Raw genomic sequence first — 21847 nt, 5'->3', positions numbered from 1 at the left:
AATGGCCTATCAAAACAAAAACAAAAATAGGACTAGGTAGGTGATCACGGTAATCAATCTTCCAAGCCACTACGAAGCAGTCTCAACCCCACGTCGAATGGATCCTAAAATAAAACCAAAAGAAAGGAAAGAAGAAAAAAGGGTATGGAGTATAGTTCGGTGTGGTATTGGGCATGATACTAGGTATGGAGTAGATGAAGATTCATGTGATCTCGTTCGTACCTACAGCTACAGCTTGAGCTCGATGATACTATGAAACTCTTTCAACATGTCAGTTCTCAGTAAAGTGCTTCCTTCTTATTTGTCAAGGTATATTAAAGGCTGGAATATCTGGATATATTGCGGAGCTCAATTGAGTTGGCAATGCAGATATTCCAGATATTATTTAATCCTCTTGATTACCAAGTCCCAAATCAGTTCATCTCAAAGTTTATCCCTACGTAGGTGTGTTGATTTGTTCCAGTATTTTAATCTTCCGATAACCTTATTAAAGCGGATCGTACTGGAAGTATATCGTTGGCCAATATAAACCTTGACTTGCCATCCAAAGTGGTTTTGAATAGGTATTGAGAAAGGAACCTGCTGGTGCCTTCTCAGGATCGTCGAGGTATCAATGCAAGTAAGTAGATATCCTCCTGTGTAGCTCTGGTACGAGGATGACCTTGTACTCACTGAAATGTTTCTGCATGAGATTCGTACATATCCTTTCCCGGGGCTGAATAGACGGGGTACGAAGGGAAGAGCATTCATTGTGTTGCTCTCGATAGTACATGGCCAATGATTGCATTTTATGTTGTTCAACTGTTCATTGTAAGTCGGATACTATGTGTGACTTCAAGGTCTTGAATATCCGAATTGGAGTAGAAAAGAATGATAATCTACAATCAAAGGCTCGAAGGGTTTGAATTGAAATCAAAATGCGTGCTGCGAGAGAAGGTTAATGATTAATAAACCACTTTAGATCTGTGCCATTTATCACGTGTTTTCGAGTCCTCGCCAAAACACGCAAACACGAAAAGAGTTGCCTGGTCAGCCACATCAAAATGCGATAACTGATTACTTTCTGTGATCACATTCACACTTTGAGACACAACCCAACTATTGGAATGTAGCATATGGACTATTTACAGGAATGTCTCTCCACATGAGCAGGTCCTCGCTCACCTCGGATAACGATGACGAGCCATTTTACTTTACACCAGCATACAAGCCAGAAGACCTCATTTGTGAGGGTTCTGATTCCGAGGCGAATCCAAGAGCAATAATCAAAAAACGACAGCAATACGAACAATGTGCGGAAAGGGTGGATCGTGGACAACTGCCAATCATACAATCTGCGCAACTAAGGGGACCTCTCAACGAGTGGGTAAATCCTTGGAGACATCGAGAGGGGACTGGTGGAAACCTGGTTCAAAAGATATGCTATTTAGAAAGGAGGATGTTATGCGAAGAGCTAGGGAGCATGGCAGAAATGATATGAGTCCCACAGAAGCACTTGCATGGTGTCGACGAGACGCTAAACGACAAGCAAAAGAAATGGAAATGAATGACTATATGGAAACGGGGAGTGAGCCCTCGAGTGGCCCAAATAGAACGCTGGTGGATGAGACCATACACGAAGATATAACTATGGGAAAAGAAGGTAGGATGGCTGAAGGCAAACCAATAATCAGGCCATCATTACTACAGGTTCCAAAATCATCAATTCCTACACCTGGGCAACTAAGGGGCTCTGAAGATGCACCAATCACGGGAAGCTCGATTTTGAATAAAGATGGTTATGGTAGACGGTCTGAAACATGGACTGCTGTCAAGAGACCTATGGAGGTAGCTTGGTTGAAAGGTTCTCATGTCTCGAAACGAGCTCGCTGGGAAGACCCAGCAGTTTCATCGCCGACTCCATTACCTCATGTAGACAGTGAGAAACTCCAACAAAAGGCTACAGGCACTACAACTGTTATACAGAAGCGGACTCAGCATGCAATTCATCCGCAATCCGATTTTTTTCCAGAGGCCAAACAACAAAGGCTAGCTACCCCAGAGAGCTATGCATCTTTGCAGCAACCAAGTAACGACGCATTTGATACAGAAGTATCGTTTCACACTAATATTGGACAACAAGGACAGCAACTGCGCAGCTCTTCCATCTTGGAATCCTGTAGCAAATATCCTCATATGTACGAGAACTCGCCTGGGCTCAGCTCTCCTGTACCATTTGAAAGCCCAGATAGCAAAGAAGCTTGCGCCCGGCAGCCTTCGCCAACAAAATCGGACACTTCTCCGCGACTCCCCTCACATCCGAGAATTGGTGCGGTACTTCATGAAAATCAGCAAACTCCTGGAAATATCAGTTTTGTCACTGATGTTGCACCCTCTTCTGTCAACCTAGAGCAATTTCAGTTTCGAAAGAAGTCTAAACGCAAGACTGTTTCCCCAGAAGTCCCCAGTCAGCCCATAACTGTTAGAGGAGAAGGTAGCGAAGTGTCATTATCTGAGGAAAATAGGTCCAACCCGAACCCTCAGAGCGATGCAATGCTCTCGACCCCCTTGGTTCTACACTCAACCGAGAAGGCGGAAGCAACCTCAGTGTCTCCGCCGAAGCGGATAAACTCTTCAAGATCGAAAGGTTCATCTCGTAGAACTTCTCGGGCCGATGAAAGTTGGCTTACTACACAAGAAGAAGTTCGACTTACTCCATCGACAATGCATTCTGATAAAACAATTAGAGGAGAATATCGTCCACAAAACGAAGATATTGACGATAGCTGGGTTACAACACAAGATGATTTGAATCATGCTCCAAAATCATCCGCTTCAATGGACATCACGCAGATCTATCAAAGTTCAATTTTTTTGAGACGGTCAGTTCCTCTTGAGCATACAGAGGCTCCCATGTTTGGGGACTACGAGTATAAAAGTAGTCTACAATCATCGCGCCTTGGAAATCCCTCTCCTGCTCGATCTACACGCCCTGTCTCAACATCATCACCCCATTTACCGACTCTCTCCAAAATTTCCAGTCAAATCGATTTACCGACACCTTACAAAAGCCTCGATGGGTCGAGTACACAATCGTACATTACCAGTCCCGCCAAGTCAATAATGAATACCTATGAATCTTCACAAGCCCCCGATCCGACACAAAATTTGGAGGACAATCAGCAATCTCCTCATGTCATCGTAACTACACTTAATTCAGAAGTCAGTGGAATCACCCGGGAGGACAATCTTCAATATAGCACCTTGGAACGTGTCCAGAGATTGGATGCCAATAAAGAAGTCGAGAAAGAAGGAGTCGCTTCGGCAATTAATATTGCGCATGAGAGTGAGCAGATTAAGGAGGTTACCGAGCTGCAAGCTAACCAAGTATCTAATATTGATGTAATAGCTGCTTCTGAAAAAATTCAAGATGAAGGAGATATGCAAGGTGTGGCTCAGGATATGCCGGAAGAGGTGCAGGAAGCTATGCGGACGGAGGCCGATGCCGATGACGCCCTAAATTCGGTTCTTTCTAGCGGCCAAACATCAACGTCATCATCACCCGCACGAACAAACAACCTCACATCATCTCAAAAAACCAGGAGCATTAACCAAAATTCCAAAAGCATTATGTCGGACCAATTTGCGTCCTTGATACCTAGTGGAGATGAAGTCCACTCACCAGCTAGCAACCATGATCTTACTGAATCTCTAGCTGTTGGGGAAGATGTTGTAGTTATTCCTCCCGAAGATAATGAGCCCGTCAAAGCTCCTATCTTCAGTCTACGGTCTGAAGATCAAATGATTGTTCAAAATGACAGCCCACAGAGTCCCTGGGCACAAGCTGAAGTGGGACTGATAATTGCACCTCAATTACTTGCAACTACTGAAATTATCGAACCACAGACTAATGCCGAGTTTCCAAATTCTGGTTGGCAAAGAGAAGAGCGCCCAGTCACGCCAGATAATGATATTATTCGACCTTTCCGTGATCTCATGACACCAAGTCCTCCACCAGAAGAACCAAATACACCAGAAATCGACCAGCGGCCATCAAACACACAGCTTCTCGTAGAAGCCGCTACACTAAATCCATGGGTAAATGACTCCAAGAAGAAGAGTGCGAAGCGCAAGCGAGTATCATTCGGACTATTGGATGAAGAAGACCCATCTCAATCTCAATGTAACTCGCAGCGTCAACGCCGGTCACCGTCTCCGGAAAGCTCATATCGCCCAGGGGATCTCGGAAGTAAAAGGGCTGAGTTTGACGACAACATCACAAATATTGACAGCTTCCAAAACCACTTCTCCGCAATTCGTAGAAAATCTGTGGGTGATAGTACACCGAGATTTAATAGCACCATTCAGCGCCCTTCTTCGATTGCAAAGTACAAGAGCACCCTTTCGGGTGCGACCAACCTGGTTGCCAGTAGCCCGGCAATTGATGCAATGGCAGAAGCCTTCATCTCAGCTGATCGCCATTCTTCACGAGAGCGAGAACGTCGTCTCACATTAAGTCCTTCACGCAGCCGGAAAGCAAGGAGTCAAAGTTACACAACTTTTGAGGATGTAGACGAAGGTGATTTGGGAAGCCAAGTGTCAAATTCTTGTTTATCTACACATACAGCTCTGAATGAAACTTCTAGTAATGCTAAATTGGGAGACCACATATTGGGAGATTTTCTGAATGAAGCGGAAGATTTCTTAGGGGGGGGTTGGTCGGTAGAGGGGGAGATGAATAAAGCTAGCACGGATTTTGAATTGGCAACTCCGAAACGGGATAATGGTTTACATTCACGAGGCATTTTTTCTGTTGAGAAGATATGGACATGATAGGGTACTGTAGCGAAAGGGGCTATCGCGAGCGTGTCAAGTTGATGTGTAAAATTGCTTGGGTTTTGGTGTTATGGATGGATTGATGGAATACCGGTACCGGATGAAACGGATGGGATGCGAGATGAATAGAATACCCTTGCTTACCTACATAGCCTGGACAAGAGCAGATGATCTTATGATGAAGTTATACCTAGCTATAGCTATAGTTGTCGTAAATAATTACATAAAGTCTTTTGTGATTCGATCTTTGGAATTTGACTTTATCGGGTTTCATTTACGTGGATAGGTAGGTACCTAGGTAGTGTTGGTTTGTAACAATAATTTGAGGTACCGGAAGGAATTCCATTTCTTTCCCCGCAAAGTCAATTATTCTCAATGTTTGACCGCTCCTATCACTTTAACCAATTGAATGCATGTTGATGTGTCGTGAAGGGAATGTGGAATTTTGTGGTCGCGAGGGATTACTTGTTGATGCTCCCACGTTTTGTGATGGGGATGGTTATTGGATTTGGATGTAGATAGAGTTGGGCGTTGCGGTGCGGTGCGACGCGGTGCGTTGGGGATACAGGAACCGATTTAGTATTTTTGGCGTGGTGGTTGGGGTGAGTGAGTGGTAAGATGTTTGATGTTTGATGTTTGAAGTTTCGTGTTGTTCTAAAGGGTGGATGGAGGGGAAGATTAGTTGGTACTGGGATGCTAGGTGGAGGGTGGGTAGGCAAATGGCCGAATTCGAGATTCAGATGGAGTGGATGGAGTCAAGGTTGGGATTTGTAGGGATAATGGGATAATGGGATAATGGGATAACAATGTCGGTTTCTGGGTGATGGATCGATAAGAGGTTGGGATTTGGAGAGATGCTTATCTGGGTTCTCATCTCATGGTACGTACCTAGTAAGCCACGCTTTGCTAAATGTCCATTTCGATCGCCTAGGACCATCGTCACTTGGCATTGATGATTGATAAGGATGCCGAAAGAAGCATGATGATAGAATGGAGTCGCAAGTGGGAGTGGAAGTGGAGTATGGGTTTTGCTGGAGAAGGAATGGATGTTCTTTAATCTAATTGGGACCCGCGTTAAGTACTAAGTAGGTAGGTAGGTATCTAGCATGCCGTGGAAGGAGTAAAGTTGATATCCACAAGGTTGGATCATCGTTTCTAGAATTCTCATATCTGGATCAACCGGTGTGATGGAAGGGAATGAATCATGGTTTTCCAAGTGTGATATCGATCATTACTGTACACACTAGGTAAGGTCCATCCGCATCCCATCTACCCAATATCTTTCATTCAATCACTTCATCGGCTTCTGGAATTGAAATGGAAGCCGATGGGTGGATAGTATGATTGATTCCTTCTGGATATTCTTCCATCACCCCTGGTCGTAGCATTCCATCACTTATCGGATTTGGAGGCAATCGATCCTTACCGTCACCCGTCATACTACGTGGTATATGTGTAAGGTTGTGTGTGTATGACAGCCCTATGCCCTTCCACCTACCTACATAGGTCGTAGGCAATTCGATAGTACCAACACCCACACCAAGACCGATATCGACGCAGGGAAATCATATGAGGAAATACGCACATGTTTGTGGCATTACTCACGCACTCACGCACTCACGCACTCACTCTTTCTCTTGTTACCGCTGTCACCATAACCATTACTATTACCATTACTATTACCATTACCATTACCATTACCATTCAACTCAACTTCATTCGTCATGCTCTCAACGCCCAAATTACGTTTTTGAATTCGTGCCCAGCTGAGCGTGATATACTTTTTCGTAATATGTTCCTCGGGTTCAACCGTTGGTTTGGTTTCAAGAGTTTCATTTCTCATGAGAATGATAAACATTTGATTCTACTTTCTTGTACCGCCAGCATCCAGATACCAAGCACTCATTCCTGTTTTGAATCAAAAGTTTAACTTCACTTGTTGTTGTTGTTGTTGTTGTTCTTGTTCCTGTCCTGTCCTGTCCTGCTTCAAGCCCCTCTCTATTCATCTGTGTGACCACTTCTTGCCCACTTTTTTAACCTCTTCTCAGTTCTATTACTACTCCGTACCTAGTCACTTATTAGTAACTTTCAACCCAACCCAACCCATCCTGTACCTGTACCTTACTATTCATTCCATTCCTCTTTCTTCCAATTGATTGATCAATACCAATACCAATACCAATACCAATACCACCAACAACACTACTTCACTACTTCACACTACACTGCACAGATAACATATCAAGCTCATCCAACAATATATCAAACAATCGGGAAAGAACAAGACAAGAGGAAAATCAGTTGTTGTTGTTTTTGAATTGGTTCAAAGAACACAAGAGGGAAAATCGAAAAAGAAAGAAGGAGAAGAAGAAGAAGAAAGTACAAAACACTGAAATTCCATCCAATTCATCCAATTCCATAGAATTTCCTATTTTCTATATCAAGAAGAGAAATTCCACGTGTTTTTACTAGCTTCAAGAGATCTCTATTGTTGTTTCCTAGAGAATTTATTCTTCTATCAAACATACATTTTCCCTGATCGTAAATCCTTGCCTGATTGATCCTTGGCTTTCAATTCATTCTTCCCAGACTCAATCCAGCCATTGAAAAAAAAAAAGAAGGTTCAATACCTGCGAATCATTTTCTCACACTGTCACTGGATTCGATAAATGTGCGCCTCATGTCAAACTCCCCTACTGACTCCAGAAATGCCGCACACACCCCTCCGGTGAGTACTGAGCAAGGTCAACAGATCTCTCAGCATGGCGATCAAAATGAAGCACAAGGAAGGGCCAACGCGCCACCAACTTCATCAAGTGCAAATCAATCCTCTTTGTTAACTCAAGCTCTATCCTTACATCGTCAAGAATCTGCGGCAACCAATATCGATCCTACTCCTCGCACACCTCGAAATCCACTTCCCAGCATAAGACAGCCACGCCCTTCTTCCTCGAACAATCAATACCAGAATGAGAGAGCTAGGAATTTGGCAGAGGACTTGAACGACGCGGTCATTGCTACAGCTTCGATTACGTTCAATCCAAACGGCTTCATGTCTAACAGACCTGTCAGTGCCGGGGCAACGCCGTTCGTCTCCACAGGATTGATCTTTGATATGGATCAAGTCAATCATGCTCTCTCCGGTCACCGGGACCCCTTCAGAACTTCAAACGCTAAAGGAAGAGGAACCTCTCTGGAACGAACAGCAAAGGAGAAGAGAGTCCAGAATTTACCCAAAGGGTCTTTCTCCACCAATCCAGGTGATACTGCCATAATAACTCGACCATCAACACCCATGCAAGAACCAGTTCGGTCACTTTCAGATAACCCCCCTGTAGATGGAGTTCGAGCTAGCTATCGATCATGGAGAGATGCCAGGGCAAGTCCACCTGTGGAGAAGGCCTGGTCAATCTGCGAACAAGGGGATGACGATCAAGGCGGTTCGGTCGAAAAGGCTATTGCGGAAGCTTTATCGGGAGTCGAGCACAACAATCGCAGTCGAAAAGCAAGTCACAGTTTGAGATTTTTCAGAGAAGGCCTGCCAGAGGATAAGACAAAGAAGCGCGAAAGCAAGAACAGAGCTCATCCAAAAGATGCAAATTCTTCTGCTAGGATCAGTAGCATACCAGAAGGCGGGACAATAGATACAAGAGGCATTGCAAGTGAGCCGTTATCACCTTTTCCAGATCCGAAGTCGCCTATCAAGTCGTCCGCCCACAGCAAAGGTTACGAATCCACTCCTAATCCTACCGAGGGACTGGCTACCGAGACCGATTACTTTGATCCATCTCACAGTATCGAAACTCTGCGCCCAGACAAAGTAAGACGAATGCCTTCGCAGCTACTGGCAGACATACGCAAGCATCACAATCTAACACCCGGTAATGCGAAGGGATCTTCCTTCTCAGGAAGCATACCAGCTCCAGAATCTGAGAAGTCGAAGTCGGACTCGGGCGAGGATAATTCATTAGGCAAACCCCAGTTAGATCGAGAAGACAGTGAAGATGGTACTAATCTAATAAAGACTAAGAGTCGTGATGACGGTGATGAATCCGGCGAGGAGAAGATTTCATCGGCGTTATTCGTTCCTCACAAGACCCCTCATGGTACATCTGAACGGAGAGGAGAGGGCCCGCGAGACAGAGTAGACCTTGTCGCAAGGGCTGGGGGTAATGATCAAGTCCAATCAGAAGATTCAGACCCACAACAGTGGCTTGAAGAACACCGAGTCCCATCTTGTGAAGTAGATAAAACTTATGAAAGTCAAGAAGGTAAACCACGACCACTGCCATCGCCACGTCTTCCTAAGCAGCATGAGCCAGCAGCAGAAAGCAATGGCTATATCACTCCTACAGATACTTATGACCCAAATCATGACTCATACGATGAAGGGGAATCCACGGCATATGAAGAATCAAGCTTAACTGATGATCCTGAGGCAACACCTACATCTTCAAGGCGTCGTCGTAGCTTCAGGGTGCCGACACCCAAGATACATGTTACCGAAGACCAAGACGAAGCTAGAAAATCAAAAGGCTCTGTTGAATTAATTCCGTACAAGCATCAAGTCGGTGGTCACACTACCATGTGGAGATTCTCAAACCGTGCAGTTTGCAAGGAATTAAATAATGGTGAAAACAAGTTTTACGAGATATGCGAGCAGAAACATCCGCAGCTTATGAAATTTCTTCCAAGGTACGTGTGTATTTTATTGACTCATCCCCGCTTCTGGCATCGAAACTGAGTCTTCATCAAGACAACACACCAAGCCCTTCCTCAGGCACCAGTTTCAACCTGAACTAATGTGCTTATTTTGATTGATCTTTAGATATATTGGTGTTTTGAATGTGACTTTGGAGAAAAAGCATGTGCGACCAAAAGTGCCACCCAAGGATGACAAAGATACCACCGCCGAATCCAATGGTACTGATGGACACCTAATAAAAGATGATGCTGCTACATCGACCGGCACGAATGGGCAGGCAAACTCTATCAAGACCCCAGAGCCAACAAGAATGATCAGCCAGTCACTAAAAACATCTTCTATTCCTATAGCAACTGTCAATTTTGCCGACAATAGACACATCATACCAAAAAGCTTTCTACAGCCCCATCCTCATCTAATTGACCCCGTCGAGGCCCCTAGTACCAAGGAGTCTCACCAGCAAAAAGGTCAAAGTCAAAGTCAACCACCACCCAGCGGTGATTTCACGTTTCGTCCCAAATTATCAGACAAGCATGCAGTCAGCTGGGGCGCAACCACCATCAACAAGGAACTCCGAAACAAAGTTTTTGGAGAAGCATTTTTACAGCAACCAATCCCCATTCATCGACATAAGAAGCTAGGAACGCAAAACCGAGCAATGCGAAACGGTGCCTCGCTACGAAATGCCAATTCGGAATCCAGCTTGAAAGTTCAATCAAATAAGATGGTCGATGGCCAACAACCCAAAGACTCAATGCGCACAAGAGCTATCAAATCTGCGGCTGAACAAAAGACTGGACTCTCACCAATGACACCTGTTACGCCTGCCCCGCCTGTGTCGACCAATGATTCCAAAGTGAACGGACACGGCCATGTCGAAAATGGAGAAGAAGATGATGAATTCGATCATATGGCTGGCACTAGTGCTCCTGAGCCTGAGATTGCTGGACCTCAAGATTCTCCTAAACGACCAAAGAGACGTTTCTCCAGTGGTGGGCTTCGCCGTAGGCCTACGGAAGTAGCTGATGATCGAGGAAATCTCAAATATTTTGAGGAAGCAGATGATGCTGGCTACAAGGGCGATGAAGAGGACGTTTTTGCTATGGATCCCGAACCGACAGACGAACAAAAGATGAAACCGCCTGTGAAGGAAGAGCCGACACCTAAGCTTGGAAATGTCAATGACATTCCTAAATTGACGCCAGCTGATTCTAATACCATGATTAAACGAGCAGTCACCCCAAAGATAACACCGAGCGCTCTTATAATTCCCCCTCGGCCTGTCAATCCCAAGGAAGCCCAGACGCAAGGTCAACGGATTCAATATTTCTTACTTTTGGAAGATTTGACGGCTGGCATGAAAAAACCTTGTATTATGGATCTCAAAATGGGAACTCGTCAATATGGTATCGATGCAGTGGAGAAGAAACAGCAATCCCAACGCACCAAGTGTGAGGCGACAACATCTCACGATCTAGGTGTAAGGGTTTGTGGTCTGCAAGTTTGGGATGTGAAGACTCAGGGGTACGTTTTCCATGATAAGTATTTCGGAAGAGATCTCAAAGCCGGACCGGACTTTCAGAAGGCTCTCACTCGATTCTTGTATGATGGTGTCGACGATGGAAGTATCTTACGACATATTCCGACTCTCATCCACAAGCTTTCCACACTTGAGGTTTTGATCAGAAGTCTACCAGGATACCGTTTCTATGCTGCCAGTTTACTCCTGTTCTATGATGGAGAAACGGATGAAGAGGAAGAGTCTGATAGTAATACATTTGAGCCTCTAAGCAGACGAAGAGAAATCGATCTCAAAATGGCAGATTTCGCAAACTGTGCAATCAGAGAAGATTGTTTAGCACCGGGAAGAAATTGTCCACCTCGTCATCCTGATCAACCGGATCTGGGATTCCTTAGGGGATTGAAAAGTTTGAGGAAGTATTTCTTGGCTATTCAGAGAGATGTTAGGGCGAAGATGGGTATCAAGACGAGGGATTGGAATGATGAGCAAAGACAGATTGATTTGGAGGATGAGTATGATGAGGATGAGGCAAATTTGAGTTATTAATTTTGCAATGTTCTTCCTCATTATACTAATATATCTGTCTGTTGCCGAGAGATTATACCTAGTAGTTGTTGGAATCACAATAACTAAATTACATCCATTGTCGTATACCCGATCGAATTTTTTTCGTTCGTTCTTTCTTTCTATCAGGAGAATGGATGGGATGAGGAAAGGAAATAAAGGGCTCGGGATTTTTGATTCAAGCTTTCACTCGCTTGTTTACTCGTTTGCATTCGTTAGGAGTATAGGCAATTCCCAGCTTTTTTTTTTGTAATGATTCAGGACATGGGAAAATGCTGCATATCATACCCTGCATATTGGTAGGTGTTTGGGCTTGGGTTTAAGATTGAGATTGAGTCTTTGGTTTTATGGGTTTGTGCTTGTGTTCTGGTTTGTGGGTGGAGGGATGGGGTTGGGAATGCAATGGAATTCATGGAAAGGAAATGGATGGAAGGGGTGGAGGTTCGCTTGTGGTGATTGTGGAGTAGGGGGTGCGGCGGTGTATTGCTTTGCTTCTATGTGCATTTTTCTTCTTCTTGTTTTTTGTTTTTCAGTTTTGTTGAATGGATTATTGTGGTGGTGATGAAGGGGCTGGGTAGTGGTAGTGTGCATAAATTCAGATGCGAGAAATTCGCACTTGGATGGGGGAGAAGTGGGAAGGGGCTTTAGATGTGTGGGTTATCGATATCGTGGTTATACCTACGTGCCGTAATTAGTGGTCTTCTTTGATGATGATGCATAGGCAGTTCTTTTTGACTGTTTTGTGTGAATGGGGGTGTGGAGTGTTGATTTGGGGTGGGTGAGGGTGAGGTTTAGTGGATTGTGAATGGATAATGTGGATGAGGGGTAGCATTGTGTATGGAGTGAATGAGAGAGGAGTTAGCTGGTTAGTCAGAGTCGGTAGTCGGCTTGTAGGAATACATAATTCAAATAATCATTGTGTACATGGACTGAGTGTGTGAGTGAGTGAGTTGGTGGGGACTGAGGAGTTTAGATTATGCTCTGTATGTAGTGTGGTAGTATTTATATTTCTTCATTGCTAACAATCCTTATTAAAAAGAGGTTCCTTCACAGCACTATACTACAGTAGACACCACCACACCTCCCAAACCGCATCTATCACTCATCCTCCATACCAATGCCCTCCACCTCTCCCAACCACTCACCCTTCGCCCCCTTCAACAACTCATTAACATTAACCGTGCCACTCGTCAGATACCTCTCGCTGACCCCCACATTAACTCTCTGCGCCAACAGCGCTCTCAATTCCGCTCTCAGCGCTCCCACTTCCGCTTTACTCATCCCTCTCGCTTCCTTCTCCTTCAATCGCCTTCCCGTTCCCCTGCCCTTTCTCCCTCCGCCCAACGCTTCAAATTCCTCCTCGTCATACTCGACGCCTAATTCTTCCGCTGCGTTCTTAACCCAATCATCATCGTGACCTTTCTTTTCCTTCGCTAATGCACTATCTGCGATTTTCTTCGCGAGCGTCACGCGCGGTTTAAGTCTCGCGACGACTCTGCGATCGATATCCAAACTACGAATGTAGAACTTCGATTTCTTTCCTTCTCCATTGAGCGCATTGCGGGCATGGACTTTCGCGACCAATCTGCGGGTACCGACGACTTCTTCGGGGCCGCAGAGGAGGATGCTGGATCCGGAGGCGGCGGCACGGGCGGTACGACCGGATCGGTGTACGTACATGTCTGCGGTGCGGGGGAGATGGTAATGGATGACTAGTTGGACGCCGCCAATGTCGAGACCACGTGCTGCGACGTCGGTGGCGACGAGGACGGAACCGGTGTTGTTTGTGCGGGAGAACTTTTCGATGGAGCGCATGCGGGCTTTTTGGATCATTTGGGAGTGCAGGGAGTGAGCGGGGATATTGAGGGTTTGGAGCATGGGGGTTAGGCGGCGAACTGAGTGGATGGAGTTGGTGAAGATGAGGGTTCGCTGGTTGGGGTGGTGTAGGAGGAGAGAATAGAGGTAGAGATCCTGTGGGTTGTTAGTAGTGTGCATGTGAATTGTGGGTTATGAAATGTTACCTTTTCTTCTCCGCCACATTCTACCATACCCTCTTTCAGATTGGCTGCCATTTGCGAGATTGGGTTAACGTCAACAAATTTGGGCTTATCTTCTCTGAAATTGAGCTTCTTCAAAAGATACTCCATAGATTGACTTTCATCCTTGAAAGATTGCTTGCCCTTTCCTGCAAGCTTTTGTTGTAAACCCTTATGAAAAGTGGCTGAGAAAACCAAAGTCTGTCTGGGTGGCAATGTTTCTTCCTCTTCGTCGTCTTCATCACCGTGTGTACGATCCAAAGCATTTAAAATCTCCTCTGCTTCTTTGAAGTGACCATCGGTCAAAAGTCTATCTGCTTCATCAATAACCAAAAATCTAACCTGTTTCAAGCTGGCTGATAATTCATTGCTAGAGCTTATAACTTCCCAGAGACGACCAGGTGTACCGATTATGATATCGGCCTTGGCTAATTGACGTTGTTGTTTTTGAACGGAAAGACCTCCAGTGACAGCAGCTACCCATGGACTTGTGGGCATACCCTTACATAAAGCTGTAATATGTTCAGTCAATTGATGTGCCAATTCTCTTGTTGGCGAAAGAATCAATGCGGTTGGCGGTCTTGTGTTCTTCTTGAGCTCGTCCTCATCGAGTTCTCCATAGGTCTCAAGCCACTTTTCCACTATTGGTATTCCAAAAGCCAATGTTTTTCCAGAACCAGTAGATGCCTTTCCGACAACATCATGTCCAGCTAGTACTTCTGGTATAGCCTCTGATTGAATTGGAGTTGGCTTCGAGAAGCCCATTTTAGATAATGCGGATAAAGTATTTGATGAAAGATCTAGCTCTTCCCAGCTTGAAACATCCACTTCTTTTGCAGCATCTTCTTCGAGTGCTTCGAAAACATTCTTCAGAGTATCTTGTTTGAGACCGGCATCTTTGTCGATTGGCTGTTGTTGCGCTTTCTCTTTTTTCTGCTTCTTATCCTTCTTACTTGGTAATTTCTCCTCCTGGTCCTTCGTATCTGGCTTGTCCTTCTTCTGTTTCTTCTCGGGCTTTGGCTTTTTTTCTGAATTCTCTTTCTGTCCTTCTGGATTTTCATTTCCCATGCTCTCTTCGGTCGGTTTCAGAATTGGCTTCACTTCGCTGGTTTTATCCGTATCTATAGTTTTATCATCCTCGTTGTCGTCTCCAAAGCCTTCGAATTCCTCGTCGTCGTCCTTTTTAGGCTGTATTTTGGAAGATACCTAAGAGAAATGAGCATCCCTCCATACCTCCTCCTAGGAAATACATACAAATTTGACAACATCTCCATCCCGTACTATCTCAACATCATCCACCTCTTCTAATCCATAGAAACCCTCGGCATCTTCAAACATATCTGGCATTGTTACTTCATTCCATGGCAAAGAATCTACCGCAACTTGTTTCTTTGGCGCATCTTTCTTTTGTTTCTTGGATTGTTTCTGGATCTTTTGACGTTTTGGGGCTTTCTGTGAGCCATTGGTCTCTGAATGAGAGCGCTTCTTCTGTTTAGTATCCATGTTGTATGGAAAATTCTCGAGGTCGATATTCTTGAATTTTCTCGTTGTATCAAATCAACTTGTTTCTCTCAGAAAAGCATATCAATAACTTTTTTTCCTAAAGACCCTTGTCGATCTAGCCTTTCAGCCCCGCGCTAGATTAGTAGTTCAGCCTTGTCGTAAAAATCATTCATTCATCGATAACTTCAGTTCTTCTCCACAACTTTGTTCATTCATTAATCGTTCCGTTTCCAAGATGGGAAAATCCTCAAAGGATAAGCGCGATGCGTATTACAGGCTCGCAAAAGAACAAGGATGGAGAGCTCGAAGTGCTTTCAAATTATTACAACTCGATGAAGGCATTAACCCCACTACATAATTACTCTGTGCAGTGTTGCATTGCGCAAAGTACCTTGACTAACTTAATATTAGAATTCGACCTCTTCTCCGATGTTACTCGTGTCGTAGACCTTTGCGCTGCCCCTGGAAGTTGGTCTCAAGTCCTATCCCGAGTCTTGATCAAAGGAGAGAAATTCGGTCGGGCAGCATGGGAAGACAAGGAGGCTAGAATGCGACAAAACATACTTGAAATCAACCTCCCCTCTTCAACAGAAGAGAGGCAGCCATCACCAAACGAGACCGAATTGAAACCTAAGAAAGATGTAAAAATTGTGGCTATTGATTTACAACCCATGAGCCCTTTACAAGGAATCATAACACTTCGAGCAGATATTACACATCCTGCAACCGTTCCATTACTTCTAAGTGCTCTCGATTCTTCTTATGATCCGAAATCCTTGTCTCAGCAAGCTTCCAATCCCGTGGATCTCGTTATTAGTGATGGTGCTCCTGATGTTACAGGCCTTCATGATCTGGACATTTACGTTCAATCGCAACTACTTTTTGCTGCTTTAAATCTTGCACTTTGTGTCCTTCGCCCAGGTGGAAAGTTTGTTGCAAAGATCTTCAGAGGAAGAAATGTTGATCTTCTATTTGCACAATTGAAAATCTTCTTCGAAAGGGTGGTCGTTGCAAAACCAAGGTCAAGTCGTGCAAGCAGTGTAGAAGCTTTCATTGTCTGCTTGAATTTCCAACCCCCAGAAGGGTTCAAAGCTAGCATGGAAGATCCTATGGGTGTTGGAGATAGATTGGCCAAAATGGTCGATACAGCTGTCAGTCAAGAGCCAACAGTTTCACCTGTTGATTCACAAAATATCGATGACGACAAACCATCAGAAAATCAAGTCAAGACAACCACACGAAGAGAAGATGGAGTATGGGAAGTTAAACTTCCTAATGATGAAGCTAAAGCCAGAAAATCAGGAAGATGGATAGCTCCATTTCTGGCATGTGGAGATTTATCTGGTTATGATGCTGATGCTTCATATCATTTACCAAAGGATCGTATTACACTTGATCCTGTACAGCCTCCAACAGCACCTCCATACAAGAGAGCTCTTGAAATGAGGAAAGCGGCAGGTGGAGCATATGGAAAAACTACAACGGGAAAGGCAGAATAGGAATCATAATATCGCAAAGGTATAGGGAGGAATAGCGAGGCGTTACGGTGGGGGTACATTGATTTTGAATAGCAGATGGGCTTTGTCAATCTAAAGGGAAGGACGTTCCAGGGGACAAGGTCTTCCTGTATGAACAAATGAATTGAGAAATCACTACCAAATCCCTACCACTATATTGCCTTTCTTGCTGTGAAGACACACACCTTGCGCTCTATGAGTCAAGAGCAAGGAAGAATTTACCTATTTTGAGATCAGATGTATAGCGGGTCACTCATCGAGTATGAAGTGGAGAAGAAAGTGCTTCCTCTAATCCTTTTGCCCCGCTTGAAAACAGCTTCATATATAGAAACCACAAGCAGAATCTTCAACAAGTAGGTGAGATGGCCGAGTTGGTCTAAGGCGCCAGGTTAAGGTGATTAACTCTTAACAAACGGTTGTTTACAATCTCCTGGTCTAGTAATAGGCGTGGGTTCGAATCCCACTCTCATCAATATACCTTTTGAATTTTTTGGACATTCTCAAGCAGCTTCTTTACTGACGCTTGGCTTACTTGGCATTATGTTCAGGAAGAAAGAAATTCAAAACATTCCCTTCTTACTCAAAATTTGATATGGGAGAAGAAGCCCATGGAGCTCCAACTAAAACGAAATTTTCATGCATGTCAAAAAAAGTTTTATAAAGCACCCACCTTGGAGCTTTTTCTTATCCAATCAGATCCACTTTGAAGAAGACATAACTCCACAAGGCTTTGGCATTACCCCACTACATCCACATCTCTTTTCACAGAAGGGCAAAAGGGAAGCAAGGGAAATGAAGATGCGAAGAAGACATCGAGCTGGCTTGTTCCAATGCCGGTGCACGGGCCAACACTTCTGTCGTTGCTCAAAGTTTCCCCTCCCAAAACCTGCTCCTCGAAGCAAACAGATGATGATTGAAAACACCACAACAGGGCAAAAATATAAGTAAAAGATTGAACTCCCTCGCGTGGGGTCGAACCACGAACCTCTCGATTTATTTATTTGAATTGCTTCAAGTAACAGTCGAACGCGCTAGCCAATTGCGCCACGAGGGATGTTTGACTTGTTATGGTTAGTGTGGCTAATTTCTGTTTATATCGTAAATTAGAATGAAGCTTTCCAGATCTTACATAGACCTTCACAATAGATTTTTATCACCTGATGTGTATTCACTACAAAAGGGTGCATGTAGTATGTCATGAAATATCTACGCTTCCCATTGTTCTACTCACAACTGAGGGCCACAAACTTATAAAATCACCCCTCCATCTTCCTAGCCTTGAACCCCAATCCCGGTACTCTACTCCTCAGCGCCAAACTGCTCAAAACCACACTAATACTACTCATTGCCATTGCCAAACTTGCCCAGACTGGATCCAACCTAACGTGCTTTCCTCCCCCCGTAACAATTGGATAGAATATTCCTGCTGCCACCGGTAGCGCTACCAAATTATAAATCAGAGCCCAACCAAAGTTAAATTTGATCCTTTGAAATACCATTTTACTCAAATCCAATAACGTAATTAGGGAATGGAGATTGCTAGAAACTAGTACGAATTCGGCTGAGGAAATAGCAATATCGGAACCGGAGCCTATAGCTATTCCTACATCGGCAGTGGTTAGAGCAGGAGAATCGTTGATGCCGTCGCCGACCATTGCTACGAGGGCTCTTTTGGGAGATGAATTGCTCTTAGACCGTTTGGAAGGGAGAGACTTTTGAAGATAGGAGATCTGGTTTGCTTTTTCTGAGGGTAGAACTCCAGCTATAATGTTCTCAGGAGCAATTCCAACTTGTTGACCAATAGCATTTGCCGTAGTTTGATTATCACCTGAAAGCATCCAGACAGCCGTACCACGCGCTTTCAGGGCTGAAATGATAGAAATAGCTTCTGGACGAATAGGATCAGAGATTGCAAACACGGCTGTAAGTTTGTATGGCCCATCAATAGTAGAACAAGCGACTAGCGCCACTGATTTGCCTTGCTGTTTCCATATATCGAAGCGAGATTGTTGAATAGGGGCTATTTTGACGTTATATCGCGTCATCAGCGATTCGTTCCCAATTAGCATTTTCCCGCTACGAAAACTAGCTCTCATTCCATATCCCGGCATTTCTTCGATGTCTGTGAATGCTTTGAGAGAAGGTTTTGAATTGTTGGCGCAGAATGAGACAATGGCTTTAGCCACGGTGTGGCTACTATTTTCTTCGGCTGCCTTGATCAAATTTAAAAGATCTTGTTCTTTGTCGTTCGTTGGGACAATCAGATTTCCTGAGATAATGTCGTTGTTTGGGACATTCTCATCCCCTTGAACAATCTGAATGTTTGAGCTACTCTGGCCGCTTGAGACAACCAGATTGTTTTCGTTGTCTGAGACAAATTCAAAGTTTGTGACAGTTGGCTCGCCTCCTAGAGTCAAGGTACCTGTTTTATCAAATACCACGCAATCGAGCATACTAGCTTTCTCAAATGCCTCGCCACCACCCTTTACTAGAATGCCATGATGTGCTGCAAGACCACCACCAACGAAAAGTGCAGTGGGAGCGGCTAATGCTAGACCACAAGGGCATGCAACAACAAAAACAGCTATAGCGAATTGAAGAGACCAAACAGCCCAACCACTAGAACCACGATAATCGTCTGGTAAGACTCCTGAAAGTCCGAGAGATAGCCATACAATGAAAGTGAGAATGGCAATGAGGGTAATGACAGGTACAAAGTAACCGGTTAGAGTATCAGCAATTCGTTCCATGGGTGCTCTTTTAGTTTGTCCTTCACGAACTGCCATGACAATTTGATCGAGCATTGAAGATCCGGCGACTCCAGTAATCTTGACTGTTACTGGGGATTCCTTATTGACTGTTCCAGAAAACACTTCATCTCCCGCACTTTTCTTGACCAACTTTGCCTCTCCGGTCAAACTCGATTCGTCGAATTTAGTCTCGCCCTTGATAACTGTGCCGTCACATGCTGGAGAGCCACCATGTAAGACCTTGATAGTATCACCAAACTCGAGCAAATCAACGTTGACGCTTCTGATAGAGCTTTGTTCACCTGAGGAGGTTCCTGAATGTTCGTCAGAGTATGGAACAATGAAATCCCCGTCCTGTTCGTATGATGAAGTAGGGACAATCAAAAGGGCTTCTGTAGGTCGCAGCTTCCCCAACATAGTCACAGCGTCATCAGTTCTTGACTTGCTATAAGCTTCAATAAGACGGCCAACGAGTAAAAATAAAGTCAAGAAGACAACTGAATCGAAATAGAAGGAGCTGTCATCCACCATAGCAGTCGGATGGATTGCAGCGGCGATTAATTGAGCCACAGATGATACGTAGGCAATCGTAGTACCTAGTGACATGAGCATATTCATGCTTCCGAAACGATAGAATCTTTGAAGAATTGGTGTCGTGCTGCCAGGTCTCCATAACGAGCGTATTTCCTTCAGAGCTCTTCTATGGAAGACATCGGCACAAAGGAAATATACCGGCGTAGCCATGACGAGAAGAGACCATTGCGCACGATCAACGCCGGCTCTAAGTGGTTGCATAAAATACTGCCTGGTTTTATTGGATGGCGGCACCAAACTCATGAAGATGATACCGATAAGGAGGGTAGGTATGGCAATGATGAGAGTGACGATAACTCGAAGTAATATTCTTTGTTGCTCCCTTTTGTGGATTATTTGAGATCGCTCTTCGATAGTTGGCGGATGATATATTGTTGGTACGAATCCTTCTTCGACGTTGGAGATTTTGGAAAGAATCTGCCTAATTGTGAAAGTAGGTGCCGATGGGGTGTAGGTTATTTTGAGTATTGGGTTCTCTAAACTCAAGGCTCTCTCTATGGTAATGCGATCGCCAAAACTGATCAGACTGTTGTTAATTCGAGGAGGGCAGTGGCCACAATACATGCCATTTACCATAATCTCAACCGTTCTCGTCACTTTTTTTATTTGAGGCTCCGGTTTCAAATCGATAACACTGTCCAAGGCTGCATCGTAGCCAAGATCCTCTATCTCTTCAACTATTTGGCATGTATATTTCTCGTCGGCGAAGTCAACTGTGGCGCTATTCGAGATGAGATTGACAACGACATCCCTCACCCAGGACTTCTTCTTTAGTCCTAGCACGATATTGTTGGCGCAAGCGGCACATGTCATACCGCCAATAGCCAACGATGCTCGAAATGTCTGAGGAATTGAATCGATGGTATCAACGACTACCAAAGGTTCCATTCTCTTGCCGGAACTTTCTGTAGTACCATCGTTCCTACCATCACTTGTATTGTTATATGGCGGCTCTGAAAGTATACCTGATTGTCCCAAATCCTTTGAAACATTTTGTTGATTCGCTCCCGTGGTAGCGTCCTGGCGACAAATTTCACAATTCTCCAAGTGCCGGTCATAGTTCGAATCAAAGTATGACGATGAAAATTGTCTTCGGGGTCTTCTGGTAGCTGACCACTTTTGAAGCACTTGGTCTAGGTAACCTGTATCGGTGTCATGTTGTATATGCGATCTTGCAAGACTACCGTGCTCCTCAGACGTAACATCGCACACTTCGAACCCAGCAGATTGCAACGCCTTCCGAATAACTTTAGTTGATAGACTGTTATCGTGTTGGACAGTCACCCATGAAGACATGAGAGAAGGAGTAACATCTTTTGGCCGAGGACTTAATGCGTAAAGGGACTTTTGAATGTTTGAAACACAGGAGGGACAATGAAGATTTGATAATAGATAAGATGTTGTGATTAATACAGAATTGTGAGTCGAGATGTTCTCCATCTTCTCGCCAGAACTGATAATGTTGTTTTTTGTTGTCGGACAGGTCGTGGACGTCGTGTCTTCTTTTAAAGCCATACTTACTTAACCTTATAAATTTTGTGGAAAGCAACTTCTACTAAAAGTCAAATTTGTAGAAACTTTATTCCAAATTCGAAGGAACTAGATATTCAACGGGGTTGTATAGCAAGTTTGTATGACTGTTGTCAAGGTGGCGAGCATCCGCACAAAAAGCGCAAACCGCAAAAAACTCTCAAAACAGCACAAAGCGCGCAAAGGGCAAAGGGATGACAGGTCATTTATTACCTTGGAGGAATGTCCCAAGGTGCTTACTGTATTACAAGAGGGCCTGTGACTCCAAATTATGGGATTTAACCCATCTATTGATAAAGTCGAGCATATGA

General features: G+C 44.4%; 6 protein-coding genes across 6 annotated transcripts; 3 read left to right on the top strand and 3 right to left on the bottom strand.

Moving 5' to 3' along the window:
• Positions 1-1132: 1132 nt before the first annotated feature.
• Positions 1133-4812, top strand: Bfra_009829 (putative protamine p1 protein; the record flags this gene model as incomplete). Its single annotated transcript, XM_037340166.1, has 2 exons — positions 1133-1362; positions 1431-4812. 2 exons carry the CDS (start codon positions 1133-1135, stop codon positions 4810-4812), a joined length of 3612 nt encoding a protein of 1203 aa, XP_037189389.1.
• A 1612-nt stretch (positions 4813-6424) lies between these two features.
• Bfra_009828 (uncharacterized protein) lies at positions 6425-6673 on the bottom strand (the record flags this gene model as incomplete). Its single annotated transcript, XM_037340165.1, has 1 exon — positions 6425-6673. One exon carries the CDS (start codon positions 6671-6673, stop codon positions 6425-6427), a length of 249 nt encoding a protein of 82 aa, XP_037189388.1.
• Positions 6674-7495: 822 nt separating this feature from the next.
• Positions 7496-11588, top strand: Bfra_009827 (putative inositol hexakisphosphate kinase protein; the record flags this gene model as incomplete). The annotated part of the gene is made up of 2 exons (XM_037340164.1): positions 7496-9510; positions 9644-11588. 2 exons carry the CDS (start codon positions 7496-7498, stop codon positions 11586-11588), a joined length of 3960 nt encoding a protein of 1319 aa, XP_037189387.1.
• A 1116-nt stretch (positions 11589-12704) lies between these two features.
• On the bottom strand, positions 12705-15145 carry Bfra_009826 (putative atp-dependent rna helicase mak5 protein; the record flags this gene model as incomplete). The annotated part of the gene is made up of 3 exons (XM_037340163.1): positions 12705-13577; positions 13628-14848; positions 14897-15145. 3 exons carry the CDS (start codon positions 15143-15145, stop codon positions 12705-12707), a joined length of 2343 nt encoding a protein of 780 aa, XP_037189386.1.
• Positions 15146-15380: 235 nt separating this feature from the next.
• Positions 15381-16644, top strand: Bfra_009825 (putative trna (uridine-2 -o-)-methyltransferase trm7 protein; the record flags this gene model as incomplete). The annotated part of the gene is made up of 2 exons (XM_037340162.1): positions 15381-15453; positions 15557-16644. 2 exons carry the CDS (start codon positions 15381-15383, stop codon positions 16642-16644), a joined length of 1161 nt encoding a protein of 386 aa, XP_037189385.1.
• A 1274-nt stretch (positions 16645-17918) lies between these two features.
• Positions 17919-21521, bottom strand: Bfra_009824 (putative copper-transporting atpase 1 protein; the record flags this gene model as incomplete). The annotated part of the gene is made up of 1 exon (XM_037340161.1): positions 17919-21521. One exon carries the CDS (start codon positions 21519-21521, stop codon positions 17919-17921), a length of 3603 nt encoding a protein of 1200 aa, XP_037189384.1.
• Between the last annotated feature and the right edge of the window lie 326 nt (positions 21522-21847).

Source organism: Botrytis fragariae (genome assembly GCF_013461495.1).
Source record: "Botrytis fragariae strain BVB16 chromosome Unknown tig00000163, whole genome shotgun sequence".
Lineage (NCBI taxonomy): Eukaryota > Fungi > Ascomycota > Leotiomycetes > Helotiales > Sclerotiniaceae > Botrytis > Botrytis fragariae.
This window is presented reverse-complemented; position numbering and strand designations above follow the sequence as displayed.